Here is an 18,255-nt window from a genome sequence, read left to right as displayed (position 1 = left end):
GAGCAAACAGTTTATGTCTTCTGGGGCATTTCCCTTGAGCATTTTAGACCAAGATGAAAAAATAACATGAACCAACAGCCCATGATTTCATCTCTCCTAAATTTCATCCTACATGAGTTGCTTTGGCAGAAGACACCATAGAAGGAATTTTCAATGCAATTCACATACTTGTCTTCTTATGAGAAACCCACATTCGGAAGAATTCACACCTACATGAGAACCTATTTTTAAAAACCCACTAGAGTGTCTGTCAGGGAGAGTACTTGAGCCAGGTTCTTGTTTCCTAGCTGGAAAAACGAAGATCTAGCACCCACCTTTGTATTGATGGAGGTCAGTCAGGTTCTCCTGGTATGTGAGGATGATGGTCTGGTACTGAGTGACAATCTGGCGCCGGAGGCTCTCCCAGCAAGGGGACAGATCCCCCAACTCCTCCAGCTCACACACTCTGCAAGGCAGACACACACACACACACACTATCAGGCCACAGAGCCGGCTCCCTTCCCTAGGAGAGGCAGCGGCGTCCCAACCAAGCAGAAGAACGAGTGGACATGGAAGTGCAGTCGATGCCAGGGAAGGCCTTGGACAACAGCCACACTGCAGGTCCACAGAGCAAGCAGCGGGCACATGACACACCACTCTAGGAGGAATGGCTGTATGACCAGCAGACTACTCACCATCACAGAAACTCTGTCAAATGTCTGGGGAAAACTAAGTGGAGGAGAGGGGCTCTAGGGGAGTGGCTCCCTGCCCGGACCCACACAGGCCACGTGGGACCCTCCTGGAAGATGAGATGAGTGGAAGCCCGTAAGCCATTTCTTGGGGCCATCTCACCTCTGTCTCTCCCAGAGACAGTTATGAGACAGCTTCTCACTGCCCCCCGTGTTCTGGGGAGGCCTGGGCCTTTCTGCCCTACCCCTAGGAACGCTGCTGCAGAACATAAAGCTGCAGAGCGGTGGTCCACAGCTGGCTGGCACAGGATGACCACGCTCTGCCGCACTCACCCAGCCCCCTCTGTCTCAGGGGTGTCCCTCGGGGGGAGGGACAAGGGCCATAGGAGGTTGGCAACTGTGGTAATGATTTCTTTCTCCACGTGGGTAATGGGCTGTCTAAATCCAGAAGTAGCATGAAGGCAGGGAAAGGGAGAAGAGAAGAAAAAAGAGCATCTGTCACCTCCAGAAAAATAAAAGCTGTGGAAGAATTGAAACGTAACTGTCTTAGCTCAGCAGTAAATAACAGCTACATAATCAGAATAATGAAAATACAGATGGACTTAAAAAAAAAAATAAAGATAACCATATTAGGAAGCTGGGGAACGGGCAAGTACAAAAGATCTAAAACCCTCATCGCAGGGAGTCAGTAGCTAATCCCCAAAACCGATTAAGAGTGTACACTATACATTTATTTAGAAATACAGTGGTAAACACTAAAATGGTTAAAAGTGGTTATTTCTTGGAAGCCGATCAGAGACTAGAGGGCCCCAAGATTTATGCCATTGTTAAAAGCCTTTTGACACTGTTTTTTTATACTATGCATATTTTTCTATGGGAGGGGAGAAGCTAATTTTATGGAATCTACTAGATGGCCCAAGGTTAAAAAAAAAAAAAAGTTGTACCATTTTATCATGAAAATGGCAAAATTCAAGTAAAAGAGTGTGCACGCAGGCGAGGCTGTGGTCAGACCTACACCGGCAGCTGCCTGCGGACCCTGCGGACCCTGCTCACGAGCGCATGAGCCCCGGCTGCACGGCTACCACTAGACCCTCTCTGCTGGCTCAGCCTGTCTTTCTGCTCCTTCTCATGCTGCCGGTCTCAGTTTAATGTTACCATCCCACAGAGGCCTGCCTGGACCACCCTCCTTCTCGCCACCCCCTCGATTTCGGCACACAGCTCATGCAGCTGGGGCTCGGGGCGTGGTCCTCACTTCTCCAGAAGGACTATCTTCCATGGCCTGTCTCACTCATCATGAAGCCTCCCACACCACACACACCACCAGCCACGTGTGTGAAACTGATGTTGAAACACAACAAAACCCTCAAAGCCAAAGTTCTTGAGAAATGGGTAAACTCTTCAAAGTTGTAACCTAGTATACCAAATAATGGGAATTTACGCTGTAATTAAAATTATAACGTGAATAGTGAAGATCTGTGCAAATGTAGATGGTAGCTAGGAAAATCTGCACAAATATGGAAAAGCTGAAAGGAAAAATTTTAAAGTTAAAATAACTATAAAATAGTATATAGATAATACACAGACAAAGCAGCTTGTTGCATTATTCTTGTTATTCTAAGGTTGAGTTTTTTCTAAGATAAAAAATTTTTTAAAAAAGCTTATTTGAACAGTGAGATCCTGACTGAACTGTGTCCTATCACACTTGTTATATTGTGTTCATAATTAACACTGTCTTAGGACAGCAAGAAGAAACAACCTCTGAGGAAGACTGGTGACACACACTGCGATCTGGGGTTGAGCCAGGTCTCTGGCTTCTCCCCACCAGGGGATCAATGGAACATGCCCTTGGCTGAGAGATATGGAGGACCGGAGGGCCCCAATGGGTCACACATCGCTCTCTGTAGCCCCTATCACTGTGGCCCTACCCTAGGAAGCTGCTGACCCGGTGGCCAGGACCCAGGAACAACCGGCCACTCCTAACTTTCTACAGGCCAACTGAGAAGGGAAAGGAGAGGGAAAGGGAGAGGGGCAGGCACTGTGTGCTGGACCCATGTCTGGTGCTTCCCGCACCCTGTCTGGTGGTGGCCTCGCACAGGAACTCAGGAGACAGACGAGCGAACACAGGCTTCGGCGAGCCAAGGCCACAGAGCAAGCAGGTGGTGGCGGCTGGGTCTGAAGCCAGCCTCTCTGCTGCCAGTGCTCTACTCGCCACATCTAAGAGCTTCCTGGAAAGGAAGGGGCAGATGACCCAGGACTGATGGGCAGGCGGGCGGCCTCTCCACAGGGCCTCACCTGGCCGCATCTTCTTCTAGTAGGAGCTTCACGAACTGCCGGGGCACGTGCAAGGACAGCACGCTCTCTGCCATCTGCTCCAGGATCCGCAGGTGGTTGCCGTCCGTGGTGGGGAACCGGTACATGCGGCAGATGGCGCCGCCAAACACTGGGTTGGGTGATGGGGAGGAGACAGGCCACGTGTAAGCCGGTGACACAGCTGCCATGCAGGCCCTCCTCCCTGGGCCCTCAACCCTGCTTCTCACTGTTCCTCTCCAGAGAATGCAAACACTTCAGCCGAAGCCCACCCAAGTGACAGCCCAGCTGCTCCTCCCCTGCGACACACCATCTTCTGGTCCCAAGATGGGGACCTGACTCTGGAGCGCAGGGGCAGGGGCGCGGAGGGTCAATCACCAAACGAGGTAACACAAGGAAGGAGGAAGAGTGGAATGAAGGAGGGGACCCCCCCACACACACTCCTTCCCTGGAGGATTGCTAACTCCACATGCTGGCAGAAAGCATGGCACTTACAAACGTGGCAGGGAGGTGACAAGGTGACAACCGGGGTGCCTGGCCATGACAATCCAACCGGGCAGGGAGGAAAGGGTGAGTGTGGCCCGAGTGGACTCTCACAAAGAGTGGCAAGGGTGCCAACGGAGGGAGCTGTTTACCCGATTTCAGTAAAGTGTCTTTTCGCAACGAAGCATACTTGGATCGGATTCCCAGTGCCTCTGTCAAGCTCTCATCAACCGGGAGAACCATCTAATGACGTGGGCAGAAAAGCAGAGAGACAGTGAGACCCAAACAACTCCAGAACACTCTGCAGAAATGGGGCCCACGTGCATCACTGGAGAACTCTTAAAATTAGTAACCACCATTCACTCTGCAGGAGTACACTGCCCCAGCCCCTAGGTAACCCACCTGCCAGCACCCTGCGCTCAGGCCACGCACACCTGATTTTCCAGTGACTCGGTCACTTCACCCGGTATTGCAGGGGTGTGACATACAGAACGAGAGGCAGGCTAAGATGATGCTCAGGAACGTTTGCGCAGCTGACCTCTTAGGCTTATTTTGGGTAAAATGAGCTAGCTCTGTATGTTACGGCAGTGGCCACTCACCAGTGTTTGGTGTATTAAAACTGTAGTCTGAGAGCATGCGGGGCTGTGTGGGTGACAGGGCATGGGAGGCGGGGTGACAGAGAGGGAGGGGAGGAGGTAGAGAGGGGAGAGGTAATTGAGAGGCTGCAGGGGTGTGCGGATGGGAGGCGTGCAGAAGGCAGCCATGTGGCACACGTGTGCCAGAGAGGGAAGGTCTAACAGGTAAGATAATCCAGGCCTCATTCCACACCCCCTGCCCCCGCCTGACTGCAGCTCCTCCAGCTGCGCTCCCACCCAGCACAGCCTTGCATGTCACAGTCCCTGAGGGGAACCCCTTCTCACTGTTTTGAGAAGTGCCTGGGTGGGGGCACATTCTGCCTAAGGGGCCTGTCTTTCCCTTCCCAGAGCACAGAGGCAAAGTCCACCTGGACACATCCTCTGACTCCTTCCAACATGGAGGAACAAGGCGGTGTGCTCACCCGCCCATTGACGGTGTCCACAGACCGGGTCACAGGGGGCCGCTGGTCCGACTTCTCCTCCATCTGCCAGCCGATCACAGTGATGTTACCCACGCGGTCACTCTCTGCAGATCTGTCACAAGCAAACTGCTTTAATAAGAGGCTATATACCTGTGCTTTGTTTTCTGCTTAAGTGCAAAGCTCAGCCACCCTGGGTCTCCGAGGGGTCAGTCAGCCACCTTTCACCACACATACAGGTTCCAGGGCCGGGGGGGGCGGACAAGGAAACCATGAGAGCAGAGAGGAGGGCTGCAGTTCCACAGAGAAGTGTGCATGTGCCTGTGGTACAGCTGGAGGGGAAGAGCTGTGCTTGCTCGGGAGGCAGTCACTGGCCCCTGGGCTGACCTCTGCCCCAGAGACTGGTGAGGACACATCTTGGAACCAGGACCAGAGACCTTCTTCTGGCACCAAACCCCTTTGATTAGACGCAAGACCTAGGTCTGGACCCCAGTAAGTGGAGGGTTTTCCAAAGACTCTGAATCCTGATATGATATAGGTAAGGCCACTCGAGCCTGCTCAGCTTCACCTGTGAGGCCCCTCAGGGTAGCTGCCAGCTGTCTGAGCCCATCTGATTCATCCAGGGAGGCCCCAGGGATCCCTAACACCTCAGGCTTTTTACTGAAGGAGTCTGAGCCAGGTTCTAAATTTTTATGTGGTCACATATACTGACAACCTCCTTTGTGACTTTTTCTCCCTGTCCTCATGCCTAGAGAAGTGCTTCCCCATGCACTCTGCTCAAGAGTCCAATGTAGCCACTTTGCAAAAGGAAGGTATCCATTTCTTCTATTTAGCTCTGATCCAACTAGAATTAGTTCCGGCACATGACGTACCTGATCATTTTTCTCTAGCAGCCCTTTGCTCCACACGAGCCCTTGCATTTTCTGTAAGACTTGTCCTTCCTGCTGAGGCAGGTTCCCTATGCACACCGAGGGCTGAACCAGGACTCTTGTTCTGCCCGATGCCTGCGACACTGCCCTCACTGTAGCTTTAGAATGGCACACTGTCCAGCAGGTGATTAACCCTTGTCAAATTTCTTTTGCTATTTTGGACTATCTTCCCAACTTTTTACATTATTTTGAAAAAAAGAACACCATGTTGGGGTTTTGTTGACAACTGTCCATGAAATGAACTTGGGAAGGGCTGACATCTTGACCTCTTTCATTTTCCTTTCAGGGACACAGCAGGGATTCCCCTTCCTTCCTTCCATAAATATTTACTAAGCACTAGGCTCTATTCTAGGATATGGCAATGAAGGAAAGCAGACAAAAACCTTGCTGCCTGGGAGATCATATCCTACTGGGGAGGGAAAAGATGATACACAAAAATATTGAGTATTATCAGATATGTACCTAGGTTTTCCTTACGTCTGTGTACAACAGGGCTCATATTTCCTATGCATACTGCACATGCCCATTCCCTAACAGGTCCTCTGATGGGCTGAGTTTTAATCTCACTTCAGTAAGCAACCACTAGGTCACTGACACCAGCCTTTGGGAGGGGGCTGGGCCCTCTCTGCATGCAAGAAATGGTCCATTTATCCCTAGACCTCCTGATTCCAGATCCTTTCAAGGGAATAAAATTAAATACCAACCTTAGTGTTAAATGCAACCTATGATGTCTGTCCTGGAGCAGATCTTTGACAATGAATGTTCCGGAGCCCAGTAAATACATCTGAGGAAGAGTGGGTAGAGAAGGCATTAGTATGCTTGGTTTGCTTCTGGTCCAGATACCAGGCCCCAGAGGAGCCCAGCAGGCTGGTTCCCACAACACACCTGACCCTATCTCAGGGATGCTCAGGAAGAAACTCCTAAAGATGAATACATTTGGACATCAGTTACTCTGTGAGCAAAGCAGTGAAGTTAATCTGTGTTCACCTCTCACTCAGATGATTATAGAACTTAAGAACAGAGAACAAAATCCCAAGAACCACAACATGTTACTTAACTGTTCCCTGAGATCGATCTTTGACATCATACACGGAGAGTTTGATTTGGGTCATCTGATTGATAAGAGAGTCTTGAAAAAAGGCAATACTGCTTAGAAATATTGGATTGTTGGTTCCCTAGAAGAGGAAAGAGAATAAAATCAGAATACAGAGTTGGATTTTTCCAAGTAATTGTTTTGGAAACACACCAACATCTTCAGAACGGGACACTAACTTTCTTACCAACTTGGATCAACACACACACTGATGAGGGCTTACATGGAAGCCTACAAACATGACCAAATGCTGCTTAGAGAAAGGACAAAGTAGTGGGACAGGCTTCTCCAGAAGCACCCGCCACAGGCAGGCCCACAGCACAGCTGCATCCAAGGGCTCACTCTAAGGGCTTTTTGCTCACTAGAAGGGATCTTCTAAGAGTGAAACAACCCTGATGTTCGCGTGTATTCTCGGTATTACCACTTTAGATGAGTGGTGTGTTTGATCTCCTACTTTGAGTTGTTCCTTTAGGATGTACAAAGGCAGATGAGAGAAGGAATGAATGGCGTAAGTCGTTTCTTATTTCCAGAATCCCATAGTTGTAATAATTAAGAATGGACCTTTTTAAGGCTATCCTTTTCAAAAGATGAGCTGTGAGTTCCTAGCTCCTAGGTGGCCACTTCTTGGCAGCTTAGCCCTGTCCCCAGAGCCCTGTAACATATTCTCTTTCTCAGGCAGTGGTTAACTATCTGAGCCAAATGCTTAATAGCTCCTGTCTGTGCCTGCTGTGGGTCCCATGCCTCCAGCTGTGCTCCCTCTGCAGCTCCAGATCCAGGTTCTCAAGGGCTGCTGGACGGCCACTTCTGCGCAGCCTGCTGGGACCATGACCCGCCCAACCTCACCCTTCATCTGCCCTTGGTTAAGGCCATCTCTGGCTCTCTTCCCAAGGAGGCAACAAATGTTGCTTTGGTACCACTTTCTCCATCATTCTCTACCACCTAGGGACAGTGAACTGCTCCCACAAATCCACCCCCAGGGCCTGTCACATGCATTCCTACTCTCCACTCATCCCACTGCCAGTAAGGTCCTACACACTCCCCCAGATGACTGACAACTTAGGACCTCCCTGAAACACATCTAGTCCAGCAACTCCCCTCTGAAAAGCCTGCTCTGGCCTGCTACAAACTCCTCGCCTGATATTCAACACTTCTCTCCCTTGCTCCTTCACTTGGGCCTTCTGCACACACAAAACAGGAGAAGGTTATTCTCCAAACCCACGAGATGCTTTCCTATTGCATGTTTTGCATGACTACCCACAGAATTCTGATGTGCTTTTCAACACGTGGTCCCCAGACTGGCTGCACAGGCATCACCTGGGAGCTTGTGACAACTGCAGAGTCCTGGGCCCCTTCCCACCCAGATCTCTGAAGTCAGGATTACACTAAGCGCCACCGAGGCAGCCTCTCCAATCCACAGAGCTGGACAGGCCGCCACCCCCCAGGTGCCGCCCTCCTCTCGCTACTCTACCGCTTCCCACAGGGCCTTGTACAGATGGGCCACGCCTACTCTGCCTCCCCACCAACAGGATGGGATGCTTCCCGAGGCAGGGACCTGGCCTCCGAGGTATCTGTATCAACCAAGGGCCCAGGACTATGCTCCATGCACAGGCAGGGCTCAGCAGATGCTCAGAAAACAAAACTGTTGATTCGAACTTGGAAATAAGTTTCCAAGAGAATGAAAAAGGGTGGTCTATGTTCCAAAATGTAAAAGGGGGAAGGGGAGGAAATGCAGTTTAAGTTTGTTTGAGACTGCGAGGGAGGGGTTAATTCATACAGACACATCACAGACAAAATCCTGCAGGATCACACACAGATCCTATAGTTTTATAACTTACATACGGTGCTCAATTATCTAAAAAGAGTTGGTAAAATTCCTGAGGCGAATGCACATAATTCAATGTAAAACATAAATATAAAACACACAATGTAAAAGGATGTACAAAGAAAGCCAATAAAAATAGGGGTAAGTCCAGTAAGAAGGCCGGTTAATAGTTAACACTCTCCAAACTGCGATTAATGAACACAATTCTCCAAAAGCAGCAGCCAAATGAAAATGACAAAGAAGGATGAGCTCCTTACCTCTTAAAAGGCAATAACCTTATAGGATCATTGTTCAAAGACAACCAGCCAATAGCTCATCAGTAACTGTAAAGGACATGGCAAATATAAACGCCACCCAAATGAATGTGAAGAGAAACCTCAATGCACTGAGAACCCGCAGAGGGGCAGCTCCAGGCGCTCAGGTCACCCACAGCCCTCCCACGGAGCATGCAGACGCTGCGCCAGCCCGTCGCGTCAGAGCCGGCAGCACCCACCTCAATGATCTCCGTCTGTGCGTGTTTCGTCCAGAATGCCTGAGGAGGGGTGGTGACACTCACAGCTACAAAACTATTTGGTTTTCGATCTAGCGATGGAGTGTGCAACTCACTGCAAGCTACGGAATCAAGACGGGAAAGAAATGAATCCTTTAAAATCAGGCTCTGGGGGGCGACTGGGTGGCTCAGTGGGTTAAGCCTCTGCCTTTGGCTCAGGTCATGATCCCAGCGTCTTGGGATCCAGCCCCATACCGGGCTCCCTGCTCGGCGGGAAGCCTGTTTCTCCCTCTCCCACTCCCCCTGCTTGTATTCCCTCTTGCTATGTCTCTCTCTGTCAAATAAATAAATAAAATCTTTAAAAAAAAAAATCAGGCTCTAGTTAGTTCTCGGTTCCAAACACACCCAGAGAAAGAAAAAAAAAAAATCAGTGACACTAAAGGGATAGGACCGTTACACTGTCAGTTGTCACATGGAGGTGATCTTTTACACTGGAAACAAGCTCTTCTCATGCTCCCCTTCCCCCTCAACCCCCACGCCCATGACAGCAAGGCCCTCATCATTCCCAATTTTTTTAAAATGCTCACTGGTGACTTAAAATATAGAAACTGATTTTTGCTTCTGAAAAATAATTTTAGTTCTCTATCCATTTGTATTATCTTCTCCTGTGCCTTTATGAATTTTCACTGTTTACTGGATATAATATAATACCAAGAGCTTTGGTTTTCAATTCAATTAGTTTTGACAATCACATGCACCTATACAACCATCACCAAAACAAGACGGAGAACTTCTCCAAAACATCAGACTAGAAAATTCCCCCTCATACTTCCCAGTCAATTCCCCAGCCTCTGCAACCAATTTCTGATTTCCATCGCATCATCTCTTCCTGAAGGTGAGATTCATCTACATTGTTGTACGTACTGATAATCACTCTCATTTTTTTCAAAAATTGATGAGCTAGATTCCATTGTATGAATGTATCAAAATTTACCAATTCTGTTACTGGACGTTGGGTTGTTTCTGGTGGTGAACCACTGTAAATAAGGGTGCTAAAAATATTCCTGTTTATGTCTTTTGGTGGACATGGGCTTTTATTTCTTTTGTATAGGATAGCTACCTAACAGTGACATTTCTAGGTTATAGTAGATGGTATGTTTAACTTTGCAAGACACAAGTTTTGCTAAAGCAGTTGCACCATTTTACAATCCCATCAGCAATGGATAGGAGTTCACAGTGTTCTGCCTCACTATGAACATCTGGTAGGATTAGTCTTTATTTTATAGTTTTCTGATGGATGTGTCTCAATTTGCACTTCCATGACGAGTAATCATGCAAAGCATTTTTCACCACGTATTTGTTCCTTTTTATAACTTGTTTTGCCAAAAGTCTGCTGGAGTTTTTTGCTCATTTTTAAACTGAATAGTTGACTTTTTTATTGTTAATTTATGAGTATTTTATTCTGGACCTGTTCTTTCTCAGGTATATGTGTTATGAATATTTTTCCCCAGTATGTGGTTTATCAATTTATTTTCTTACGGATTTTTAGGTTTGTTTGTTAGACTTTTAGTCTTGGAGAGTGATAGACAGGAAAACTGTTCCTCCATCCAAAAAAAGTACCCAGATCCTAATCCCTGGAACTTGTGACTATATTCCGTTACAAGCACTATGGATGTGATTAAAGTCATGGAACCTCGACCTGAGGGGATTTTTCTGCATTATTGGTGTGGGCTTAACCTAGTCACACAAGCTCTTAAAAGCAGCAGAGGAAGGTGACTTTTGCTATTTTGGACTTGTTTTTATTTGAAGGGTGAGTCAGAAAGATGTGACTATGGGGAAAAAAGGCAGGAGAGATGCAAACCATGAAAGGCATTCCGCCTGCTGGCTTTGGAGATGGAGGAAGAGGGCCACAAACCAAGGAATGTGAGCAGCTTTAAAAATGAAAACCAGCCTCACCTGGCTGCTAGCAAAGACATGGGGACCTCATCTAAAACCACATGTACACACATATAAAAACGCTGAATTCTGCCAGCAATATGAAGAGCAAAGAAACAAATTTTCCCCTGGCACCCCCAGAAAAGAATGCATCTTGCTGATAGTTTGGTTTTGGTGTTGTAAGACTCCAAGCAGAAACCTCACTCAGCCCATTGGATTTTTGACCTAAGCAATCTGTAAGATAATAAGTTTGTGTTGTTTCAAGGTGTTCAATCTGTGGCAACCTATTACGGCCCTGAGAGCAAACGAAAGCAGAGAGCTAGTACTTGCCTGCACTCTGTCCGAGAAGTCTTTGCCTACCCTGAGGTTGGGAGTGATGCTTTGTTTTCTCCTAGAAGCTTCAATGCTTTGTTCATTTTCTTTTTTTAAAGATTTTTTTCAAATTTATTTATTTTACAGCCAGAGATCACAAATAGGCAGAGAGACAGGCAGAGAGAAAGGGTGGGGGGAAGCAGGCTCCCCGCGGAGCAGAGAGCCCGATGCGGGGCTCGATTCCAGGACCCCGAGATCATGACCCAAGCCGAAGGCAGAGGCTTTAACCCACTGAGCCACCCAGGCGCCCTGTTCATTTTTAAGGTTCTCTTCTATTTCCTTTGCTCGGTCTGCCTCAGCAGGAGTCAGGGACTTGCCCATTTCACTTGCTTGCCCTCCTCTGAGCTATGTGTTTGACTGAGGGCCTGGTTTTTCTCAGCTCGCCTCTTCATCACGTGTGGGTTCTTAACACCCACACCTAGCTGGAACATTTGGGACTTTCAAGAACAAGCAACAGCAGATAGACTGAGGCATAACAGGTAGCCAAAGCCAGGAAGACTGGTATCAGATTAAGGGCCAAGTGCCACCTTCAGAACACACCCTCCTGTAGGTAACTGCTCTCTATCCCCAACCCGCAGCCAGCTCAGCTAAGTCTCACTCAGTGTTCATTCCTAGCCCAAGGGCCACAGCTTCCAAGACGCTCTCCCTCAGCAGCCCACAGTCTCATCTCCTGTCTGGCGCTTACATCACTTTGGCATACTTCCAGAGAAGCCACAGTCTCTGGTATGTGTGCCTTGTCTGTCCAACCCGATCATCTGTAATCCCAGCTGGGTAAGTGCTGCCAATGAGGCAAACTGGTAAAATGTATTTCAAGTACATATCCTTTGACTCAGCAATTCTGTATCCAAGCATTTATCCCAAAGACATAATCAACAAAATGTGTAAAAGATCTATGTACAAGTATGTTCACTGTGGTGGTATTTATAATGGCAAACTGGAAAGAACCTATAATGTCTGACAATGGGAAACTGGTTACAATAAGTATGGTGGAGTCTACACGGGCATCTAAAGTAATGGGGCAGATCCCATGATCATTACAATGGAAAGATGCCAATGACATTTTGCCACATGAAAAAAAAAAAAAAACATGTTAGAATACTAGCATGAGGGGCGCCTGGGAGGCTCAGTGGGTTAAGCCTCTGCCTTTGGCTCAGGTCATGATCTCAGGGTCCTGGGATCGAACCCCACTTGGACTCTCTGCTCAGCGGGGAGCCTGCTCCCCACCCCCACCCGCCTCTCTGCCTACTTGTGGTTTCTCTCTCTCTCTCTGTCAAATAAATTAAATCTTAAAAAAAAAAAGAATACTAGAATGACATTTTTATAGATAATCCCATCACCTCCACAGGCAAAAAAAATTACTAAAAATTCTATATAGCTCTGTGTGGGTGTAAAAAATATTTCTGGAAGGATCTATACCAAAATGCCAACTGTGATTCTCTCTCTCCCTCTCTCTGATAGGGTATTCTTTTCCTCTAACATTTTCTCTATTACAGGCTTTTTTTTTTTTAAGATTTTATTTATTTATTTGACAGACAGGGATCACAAGTAGGCAGAGAGGCAGGCAGAGAGAGAGAGAAGCAGGCTCCCCGCTGAGCAGAGAGCCCGATGCGGGGCTCGATCCCAGGACCCTGAGATCATGACCTGAGCTGAAGGCAGAGGCTTAACCCACTGAGCCACCCAGGTGCCCCATCTATTAGGCTTTTAAATGAGTACTTGTTAATTTTAAACTGAAGATAAAATATTTGACTATTCAATCATGGGCCCCTGCTCCTCCTTTTTTTTTTTTTTCATTGTGGTAAAAAATCACTTAAAATAAAACTCAATCTCACCTTTCCAAGCTACCTTCTTCATTCAAATGGCTATCGAACTGTCCTTGATTTGCCAGAATTGAAATATCCTGATTTCTGTCATGGGGTGAAGATTTTTACCTATGTTACATCAACTCTCATCTTGCCTCTATACTCAATCAGTTTGGCGTGAATTTTTTTTGTTAAATCCGTGTTCTGCATTAGTAAAGCTAAGTGAGTATTATTATGAGCTAGGTGGGATTCCCTTTACTTTTCTCCTATGCTGGGCCCTGTTTCTGGGGCCCCATCTTCCTTTTCCTCAACTTACTCCCTCTTTTGGGTAGAGCATATCCTCCACTCACTCCCAGAGAAAGGATGGGGGAGAAGTACATTTGAGAGTTTGCAAGGCTGAAATGTTTCTTTCTCCCCTCACATCTGACTGTCTGGTTGAGTAGAGAATCCCAGATTAGAAATATTTCTCACTTACATTAAAGGTGCTCCTCCCCATCTTCAAGTTCCCAGTGTCACTGAGAATCTCCTCCGTACTGGTTTGACCCCCATCCTTGGATATGACCTGTTTTCTTTCCTCCTCTCTGGAAGTTTTAGGATACTCATTTTATTTCCAGTACTCTGAAATTTCACCAGGATGTGCCTTGTTATGGGGCTTTTCAATCAGGATGCTGGGCCGTGGTAGGCATTTTTCACCTAGAAACATACTCCTCAGTTCTGACAGACTTCTTATTTCTTGGTAATTCCTTCCCTTTTCTATTTCCTCTTTTCTATTTCCTCCTGTAAAGGTTGGGCCTCTGAATTTGCTAATTTTCCATTTCAAATTTTTCTCCCATTTTCTATTTTGCTTTAAAATTTTTACTCTGGGGAATAATTCTTTGAATATCTCCCAACGTTTACTGACTTCTTATTTTTTTGAAGTCATATTTTAAGTTTCTAATATTGCCCTTGTTCTTCAATTTTTTTTTTTTTTTAGTGCCCTGTTCTTATGTTATGGGTACGCCATCTTCTCTTATAATTTTTTGACATTTTCTTCTACTTTCTTCAATGTTTTTGTTTCTTCCGAGTTCTGTTTTTCCCTGCTTCTTCCTTCCTGTGTGGGCCTTTCACAAAGGACTTTAATCTGCAAACATTCTTAGATTTTATTTTAAATCAACTTTGAGGATTTATATATAAAATGTGCCCATTTTCAGTAGAGAGCTCGATGAGTTTTGATAAGCGTTTACATCCATGTAACCACCATGGTCAAGGCGCAAAGGGTCCCCTGTGCTCTTTTCAGTCAGTCCTCACCAGCACTCCTGGACAACCACTGATGGGTCATCCTGAGCTCCACGTAAACAGACTCAGAAATATACATTGGAATATGGCTTTCACTCTGCACAATGCTTCTGAGGTTCATCCCCATATATATTAGTACCTCACTCCCTTTCCTTGCTGAGAAGTACTCCATTGTACGCACATACCGTTCTCCTGCTGATGGATGTGTGGGTTTTTCCAGTCTTGGCTGTTATGAATCAAGCTGTAATTGGTAGGCATATACCAATCTTTATATGCACAAAAGAATGCCCATTCATTTTTAAGGATGAGGTATCAGAAGGCTGAGTGTAAGGGTGGGCCGGAAGGACTCTACAACGGTGCCTGCATGGCTGGCTGGCCTACTTTCATCTGGGGTCCAGAAAGCCAGCATCTGACTCTTTGCGGGGAGTGGGAGTGGGTGGCTTACTTTCTCCAGAGTGAAGCCTCCTGCCTAGAAGAATAAGCCTGGCAGAATCAGGATAAGAGGAAGAAGGCTGGAGAGGGCAAGGTGGGGTGTTGTTATTCAGTAGACTTTTGGCCCTTCACCACGCTCTCCCGCATTCTCATGGGCCTCAACCCAGAGCCTCTGCCTCCCAAGTTTCTTTTTTTTTTTTTTTTAAAGATTTTATTTATTTATTTGACAGAGAGAGATCACAAGTAGGCAGAGAGGCAGGCAAAGAGAGAGGGGAAAGCGGGCTCCCCGCTGAGCAGAGAGCCCGATACAGGGCTCGATCCCAGGACCCTGGGATCATGACCGGAGCCGAAGGCAGAGGCTTTAACCCATTGAGCCACCTAGGCACCCCTGCCTCCCAAGTTTCTTACGAAAATAACCACCAGTCCCTGCAGGATTTAGAGAGGGTGGTGGGAACCTGAACCCCAAACTCTTCCTTTCACAAACTTTCCAATAAGCCTCTGCTTTAGCCTTTGAGCTCCCCAGTATCTTTGGGACAAATCCACCACCCTCACAGACAAGCAGGTATGACCACACTCCTCTCCATCTGCTCCTTCCTCTTCGTGGATTACATTTTGGGGGTTCCAAAAACGTCTCACTGCACAAAGTGTGTGTTTCTGCTTATTCTTCCTAGTGCCTGAGATGGTTTAAGACAAGAGGGTGGAAATAAGTTCACTCCTCTCTTGTGAAACTGTAAGTCCTTGGGTTAGTATTATAATTTGTGAAGAGCAAGGAAGCCCTCGATTGGGAGTGGGCAGCTGGGGGAATCCCAGCAGGGTTACAGGCTGCTTCCCCCAAATCCTGTTCCCAGTTCACAATGCAGGACTCCCTCCCACTGCAGAACTAGCCAGCAAGTGAGGATTAGGAAACCCTCTGAACTTGTTTAGGGGTATTCAGTCTGAAATGGGGATGTTTCCAAAGTTTAATCTTAATTTGATAATAATAATGCCCTTACATGTTTAAGGATTTGGTCATTAGTCAAAGTTGATTGTCTGATTTCGCTTTAACCACCATGATCTTGTTTGTCTCTCAAATGGTAACACCCCATCTAGCACACCAGGAAACTGGTCCAGCAAGGCCAAGTAGCAGGCTCAAGGCTGTGTGGTTGGTCTGTGGCACAATAGGGACTAGAATCCCAGTCACCTGACTCCTGAGGAGGAGCTTCTTTTACATCATACCACCTCCTAGACACCACTGCCAGGCCACGGCCAACGCTGACCACTGCCCAGGGGACAAGGGCAGGGGAGAGCAATGCAGGAAGGAGAGTGTCACACTCTGGAGGAGAACCATCTGTGGCTGACTCCACCATGCCAGACCTTCTGGGTAAACCACAGTAATGCCATCCATGCTTCCCTGACCCCAGAGCTAGCACATGCTACTACCGTTCTTTAGGACAACTTTAGGGCATTCAGGCCAATATTTAGGACATTCTGACACTGTCCAAGAGGGAAAGCACTAGGTGTCATTGCCTCCATTCCCAAAGTAGGGAACAAGAGCTAGGCAGCGAAGCCCAACTGCACGGGGCATTATGGCTAGGGCTGATGAGGCTGACCCTGAGCCAGTTTTCCCACCCCTCCAGCCTTCCCCTTGGAGGAGGGAGACTGTCCTTCAGCTCTCCGGTGCTCACCTCCTGCCCCTCCCCCACCACTACTAGCCTGGAGGGAACATAAGCTGAGGAGACCCAAGGCCTGTGGGCTCCAGGTTCCCTCCCACAGACAGGATATGCACACCTGCCACGTGACTTCATCTCAGAAACAGTTCAGCAGCAGCAAGTTCTCGGATACAAATTCACACCAGGGTCCGGTTTTTCTTTTTTTTTTACTCCTTTTATATAGACCTTTTTTAAAATTAACATATAATGTATTATTTGCCCCAGGAGTACAGGTCTGTGAATCACTAGACTTACACAATTCACAGCACTCACCAAAGCACATACCCTCCCCAGTGTCCATAACCCAGCCACCCTTCCCCACTTCCCGCCAGCAACCCTCAGTTTGTTTCCTGAGATTAAGAGTCTTAGGGTTTGTCTCCCTCCCCGGTCTCACCTTGTTTCATTTTGGTTTTTGTTTTTAAGCAACATACATTTTAAAACAAATGAACAAAAAATTCAAAAAGATACCTACCTAAGCTGAATTCTAAAATGGGCTCATCTGGATCTTGTATATTTCCTGAATAAAAAAGAAATGATGGGGAAAAAATCACCCTTAATAACCTTTTCCTTGCATTTAGGTCTTATTCAGAAGACCCAACATCCTACTTTTCCCCCTCTCAGAAACTATTACATGAGATAATTTCTTCATTTCCTAAACATTTTGCTTTTGAGATTCCTGTCTCAGACTCCAAGACCAAACCCCCCTCCCTTCCTCAACTCTGCACATCCTCAACAAGGAGGGCTTTGATCATGGCCTGGGCACTTGCCAGATGGGCGCTGTGGACATTCCCATATCACCTACTGGCAAATGAGCCCTGGGGGTACCCACCCAAGATGGAAAACTGCCAGCAGTCAGACTGCAATGAAAGCAGTTTCCAGGAAGAGGGCTGACCTCCCTTCCCTCCCCATTCTCTGAATCAACCAGAAGAATGACATAGCAGGGTGCCCTCCAGCCTGGGGCCATCCCTGGGGACTCATTCTGGCTGTCCGCAGGGGACTCCAGGAGGCAGGCGTGGCCCTCCCAGCACTGGTACAGCGTGGGACCTATGTGTGGTGACCTTGCCCCAGGAAGTTGGAGCAGGGCCCATGAGGCTCACCTGCCAGAGAGAGGCCCAACATGTCAGCTGCCACATCAATGGTGGAAGCCCGCTGCATCGCACGGGCCCTGGCGCCATGGCGAGGGCTGTGCTCTCTTGCTGTCATGATGTCATTGGTGATGACGTGCTTGCTGTTCCTGGGTCAGACCACGCCTGATTCCCCGGGAAGCGCTGTCAACAACCCCTAGTCCCCTAAGGTGGCAGTAGTCCTGAGAAGAGGCACAAACACTGGTAAGAAACACAGGGTTGGTGACTGAGAGACCGTGCTCTCGTGGACAAAGTATGTGCCTAACACGAGCAAGTGAGGAGCCAGGGCCGGAGAGTCCGGCGATCTAGGCCCCTTCTAGTGACCTCTTCCTCTACGCTGTCCAGCACTCACACACACCACCCACACATATACGCATGGGATCATGTAAGGAAATCACATTCTCTTCAACAAAGACATGCCACATTAAATGATGGTTTAGATATAATGATAAAGATGGCTCTTGAGATTTTCTTCGTTTTATGATGCTCTTCTGTTGACAAGTCTTATAGCATCTGTAAAATTAAATCAGTTCACCTCTGTCAGAAAGATAGGAGATGCATGAAGAGCTCTGCCAGCCACTGACTATGATGGCATGGTAGAACACTGGAAAGACAGAGGCACATGTGTCCAGCCTGCTCTCTTTCCTCCCAAAGCTACAGAAACCTCACATGTGTCTTGGGCATGGGCCTGCTTTCCTGGAACACATGTGCATGTGATCTATGCCTGACTTAGGTGGATGGTGCTGTGTGCTATGGTTATAGAAGTCTCTGGCAAGGTGCCACC

The 18,255-nt window shown here is 47.5% G+C and overlaps 1 protein-coding gene across 3 annotated transcripts in view; it reads right to left on the bottom strand.

Annotated features, from left to right (window-relative positions):
• Positions 1-18,255, bottom strand: part of LOC111155844 (inositol polyphosphate-4-phosphatase type I A) — a 127,864-nt gene that overhangs the window by 39,755 nt on the left and 69,854 nt on the right. For all 3 annotated transcript variants that reach the window (XM_022516267.1, XM_022516269.1, XM_022516268.1), the window contains exons 3-11: positions 17,445-17,653; positions 16,820-16,864; positions 8,850-8,968; positions 6,500-6,616; positions 6,146-6,225; positions 4,516-4,627; positions 3,611-3,701; positions 2,961-3,108; positions 315-445 (exon numbers count right to left, since the gene is read on the bottom strand). In XM_022516267.1, the coding sequence (XP_022371975.1) occupies positions 315-445; positions 2,961-3,108; positions 3,611-3,701; positions 4,516-4,627; positions 6,146-6,225; positions 6,500-6,616; positions 8,850-8,968; positions 16,820-16,864; positions 17,445-17,550 (949 nt within the window). In that variant the 5' untranslated portion in view covers positions 17,551-17,653. The remainder of the gene's footprint in view (positions 1-314; positions 446-2,960; positions 3,109-3,610; positions 3,702-4,515; positions 4,628-6,145; positions 6,226-6,499; positions 6,617-8,849; positions 8,969-16,819; positions 16,865-17,444; positions 17,654-18,255) is intronic.

The sequence above is a fragment of the Enhydra lutris genome, unplaced genomic scaffold (genome assembly GCF_002288905.1).
Source record: "Enhydra lutris kenyoni isolate GAN:26980312 unplaced genomic scaffold, ASM228890v2 scaffoldscaffold44, whole genome shotgun sequence".
NCBI classification, from domain to species: Eukaryota; Metazoa; Chordata; class Mammalia; order Carnivora; family Mustelidae; genus Enhydra; species Enhydra lutris.
This window is presented reverse-complemented; position numbering and strand designations above follow the sequence as displayed.